The sequence below is a fragment of the Fulmarus glacialis genome, unplaced genomic scaffold, assembly GCF_000690835.1.
Source record: "Fulmarus glacialis isolate BGI_N327 unplaced genomic scaffold, ASM69083v1 scaffold17069, whole genome shotgun sequence".
Lineage (NCBI taxonomy): Eukaryota > Metazoa > Chordata > Aves > Procellariiformes > Procellariidae > Fulmarus > Fulmarus glacialis.
The window spans coordinates 3,723-8,246 of NW_009232780.1; the positions used below are offsets into that span (position 1 = coordinate 3,723).

Sequence of the window (4,524 nt, forward strand, 5' to 3'; positions counted from 1 at the left end):
GGTCCGTGTGTCTGTGGTCCACCAGCACCTCCAGCCCCACCGGGTGCACAAAGAACCCACTCACGTTCTGAAACAAAATGAACCAGGTGATCCGATCTCCAGACTGGAATCCACGGGGAGCAGCTGTCAGGGCTGCTAGACTGGCTCCGTCGTACTCCATTACTTGATGCATGAAAAATGGTGCTGTGGGGAACACTTGGCTTTTTAAAAACCCTGCAATCTGTTGGTATTCAACAGCCAGCGTCGGTCTGCGGTGGTACGGCACCTTCCCCCCGTACTTCTGCACCGTGACATCCCGGTGATACGCCGGCGTCGGCAGCGGACCCACCACGTACTCCGTGACGTTGGGGTCTGGCTGGTTCCCAAAGTACAGCACAGCCAGCGCCTCCCGGGAGGGGCGAGCCCCCCCACCATCCAGGAACCGCAGCACATCTGCCTTGGCGGGGACCTGCACGTCGACGGAGGCGATGCAGTTGTCGGAGGGCTTTGCACGCGAGGCGTCAACCAGCTGCACCCCAAGGTTTCCCTGCAGGTACCGCACCACTTGCACCATCTCTTCGGGTGTCAGATCAGCAAAGACCAGGCTCTGGCCGTCATCGGTGTCCTCCTGCTCCGGGGGCTGGTGCTGGCAGGTGCTGGGGGCCCTTCCTCTGGTCAGCAACACACAGACTAAAGCAAATATCGTGGCTAAAGCCAGAAGGAGGAGGATGAGCACAGTTTTCATGTGCATGCTGCTGCTGGTCCTGAGGCATTCACAGCAGCTTTCAGAGCAGGGTTTCTAGCTGCTGCCTCTGTCAGTTTACGCTGCACTGGATGGATTAGCACGGAAAGTACAAAAGACTGGGAGAGGCTAGGGGAGGAGATCTGAAATTCGTGGTGACCAGAAAGGGCAGATCTCCTCTCTCAGCTGCAGCCTTCTCTGTCCTCCTCCACGAGCAGTGCCCTGAAAGAACTAGTGGAGATGCAGGGTCAGTGACTCAGACAAGTTTCACATAATTCTGTTACTTTTTCAGTCCAACCTAGCTTCCTGAGGCTGCCTGTAAAAACGAAGATCCTGCAGTCAGCCTGAGATGGCTGGGACCACTGCGAGGCTCTGACAAGCTGGGAATTGTTGCCACACGGTAGAATTTCACCTCTTTGCAACTCACCAAATTTCCTTGTTTACTAGGCTGCTTCCTCGTAAACATTCTCCCTGGCAGCATGATTCCAAGCTTGGAGTTACTTTTTATTTTATTTTTTTAAATCTTCCACATGGAAGCCTTTGCTGAAAACATATCCATCTGTGTAGTAGTAGAAAAACTTTGGCAGGCATGGAGAGATGTAGTTCAGGATGAGATTCAGGCCCCAAAGTGCTGTGAACAACTAGCTCTTAGTTTGCACCTTTGAACAGCTATGAACTAATTAATCCCCCAGCATTCCACTGAAACAAGATCACGTAGCTTTTGTCTCTGCCTCTGATTCAAAGATAAACTGAGGTGCAGCTTCTGAGAAGTTCCCTCAGGGACAAAACCACGCCCAACCTGCAGCATCCAAGCAGGCAGCCGATGGCAGTGCCCGCTATCACTGTGCTGCCAGGCAACCGTTGCCCAGGCTGAGCAGCCACCTCCAGGATTTCTACCAAAGGTTGTGACGACTGCCCTCTGCCATCCCCACCGAAGGTGTCTCTGCTGGTCTCACAGCGCTGTTGAAAAGCCTTGGCAGAACGAGGCAGCCAGACAACGGGACTTGGTGCTCCATCCTGCCACGCTTGGGGCAGACAAGACGCACCGCTTTAGCTACAATCCCTGCCTGTCCCTGAGCTGGTGCTGAGAAGCACAAGGCATCCAAGGGAATCAAGGCTGGAGATTCAACCCAACATTTCCACTCCTGCTGCCAGCCTCACCTCACCTCACCCCGGCCTTCTCTTCCTCCTCCCGTCAGAGTTTCCTGGTGGGAAACAGCCCCCCCCAGCCTCAGCACTGTCTCCAGTTCTTCCTCCACAGCAGATCTTGCCCTGGACTCAGCCCTTCTGCGGTCCTCCAGCCATGCTTACCAGACACCACACTGGTAGGCAAGAGGCCATGTTGCCATAGGACACACTCCATTATCCTCACCACCACTGGAAGCCTCAGCCTTCTATAGCCCAGGCTGCAGCTGTGCAGGTCAGGGACACGCACGTCCACTCCATGCCAGCATGCGTCATCTCTGCCTTGCTGGCCACTGCGCCAGCAAAGCCTGCAGAGCCACAGCAGTCAATTCACGCGGCCGCTGTGCCAGAATAGAGGCTCACTCTGTGGCATGGACACAAGCAATGGGGAGAGACAGGACAGATGAGAAGAGAGCCTTGGCTACACGGGATGCAACAGCTACAGGTTTCAGAGGTACCCTGCTCTCACTGACTTTCAACTGGCCGCCAGTGGCAGAATCCAATGCCTCTGAGTAGCCCCAAATTAAGCAAAGAAGCGCTGACTTCCAAGTCAGTCTTTCAATCCATGAAGTCAACACGCCTTCGAGGATTACTTGGGGTTAGGCTTGAAAGAAAAATTCCATTTTGGTGTAAGCCTAGAACATGGTATCCGTTTTACTCAGAGTGCAGAGAGGAAGCACTGTTGCCCCAGTTAAGATTTAGAGCAGAGCCAGGACATACCTCCTGCCTCCCAGGAATTCAACAAGTGTTCTGCTGCAACACGCACCTACACAGCTGAGCCGAGACCGCTGCACAAACTTCTGAGGCTGCATGCACAATGACTTTTCCTTAAAGAAGTACAAAAAGAGCAGATCATTCAGTTTTGACGTCGCCTCTTGGTTTTGCATCCCAAGTCCCTAAAAATCAAGGCATAGGCTACAATTACAGATGATCATTTTCTAAGCAGCACAGCAGTACTTTAAGAGAACTGGACAAACTTCACAGGCCTTACTGCCCCACAAATCACAACTCAACCCTGCAGCTTGCCTGGGAGATGTCTGAAAATAAAGTATGGGAACGCTCTTAGTTCTGTGCATGCCGGGTGTTTGGAAAAAAAGAGAAACCCTAACCTATAATGACATCCCCACGACAAACCAACCCACAGCACGCAGCCCAGGTCTGCAGGATACAGATGACACAAACGAAGCTTTCTCTGCTGCCTCTGCCCCGCTACAGGATATGCGCCATGGATGCCATGTCTAATACCACATTATTTAATACTGTACATTTCTGCTGTACTTTTCAAGCTGAGGACTTTTAAAGCCTATTACAAGCAACACAAGAATCAACCTGCACTTTCTGGGAGCTCTCTTTCAGAATAAACAGAACAGCCCTAAATCCATCTCCATCTTGCAGTAGAAATTTCAGGAAGCAGAGTAATTAACTGAGCCTGCAGAGCAAGGAAACCTGTGTCAATACCTTACCGATGAAAAGCAATCAGGGATCTTTAAGGGCCACACATAACACTGAATTGCTCGTGTACCTTCTCCAAAAGAAGCCTGAAGCAGCTTAAAGCTAACCTAGAATTTAAAAAATTACATGTCTCACTAACGGCAGCATAACTTGTTTATGACCTGTTTGGTGCACATACCTCTACCCACAACTCAGCTTCCCCAGCCTGATTATCCCGTCACTCTGTCCCACACGTAATATGGAGAATTCACATCCTACCGATGTTTATTTTGGCTACACGGTTGCTTTTAGGTACTGCCCATCAGTACATCTTATATTTGCTAAATTGTCCACATCTCCCAAACAAAGCAAGGAATAGAGGCGTTTGCTGGTTTTTGCTCACGCAGAAAGGTAGAGGTGGCAAAAAATAGTCTCTGAAATTTATAGAAACCAAAACCAGAGACAGACAGCTTTTGCCTCAGGGAAACTCAGAGTCAGTGACTGCCAGACAGCTGGGTAAAGAATACAGTACAGAAAACCCCTTGCCAACTCTTCTGGCACAGGCAAGTCTTAAGCATACCCCAAGCCAGACCTCAGACTTTGGAAAACTCCCACTTCCATTCTCTCATCTCATAGGGTCAGGTTGTGTAAAACAGAAGGGTGGAAATTGCTTGACCCTTACCCATGCCAACTGTGTTTCTGGCAGTGTTTGCATCTGCACACAACTGCTGTGCCTTTATTCTCCTCTCAAAGTTTTAACAGTCACTGCATATAAGCTGGGATGTCTCAAGAACCTGTGAATTGGAGCCCAGACGGCACACTGCCACTTCTCCCAGAGAGCAAAGCAGAAACCACTGCACTGAGACTAAGGGGTGACGGTCACGGACAACAAACCCTCCCCTGCTCCTGTGGATGAACGACGCTCCCTGCCAACACCCGCCAAGACAACTGTCCGGGATGCTCCATCCTTCCACAGGACTGCTGGCACAGGCCTCCTGGGAGTTCAGTTTCTTCTGGCTGTGGTGCGGAGGAACCCCTCGTGCTGCACCACATCGAGTCCTGCCAGCAACAGTCCTTCCTTTGAGCTCTGGCTCCAGCCACCCCGGCTCCCAGAGACCTGTTTCCAGCTTGACTCCCACCTTCCCCGGAGTGGCTCGGGCACCAGCAGGACTTTCCCGCACCGCAGG

The 4,524-nt window shown here is 51.6% G+C and overlaps 1 protein-coding gene across 1 annotated transcript in view; it reads right to left on the reverse strand.

The window, feature by feature from the left end:
* LOC104082089 (membrane primary amine oxidase-like) overlaps positions 1 to 730 on the reverse strand; it is a gene marked incomplete at its 3' end in the record, with an annotated part of 1,541 nt that extends 811 nt beyond the window's left edge. Inside the window, exon 1 of the mRNA XM_009585066.1 lies at positions 13 to 730. Within this exon, the coding sequence (XP_009583361.1) occupies positions 13 to 730 (718 nt within the window). The remainder of the gene's footprint in view (positions 1 to 12) is intronic.
* Positions 731 to 4,524: the final 3,794 nt, after the last annotated feature.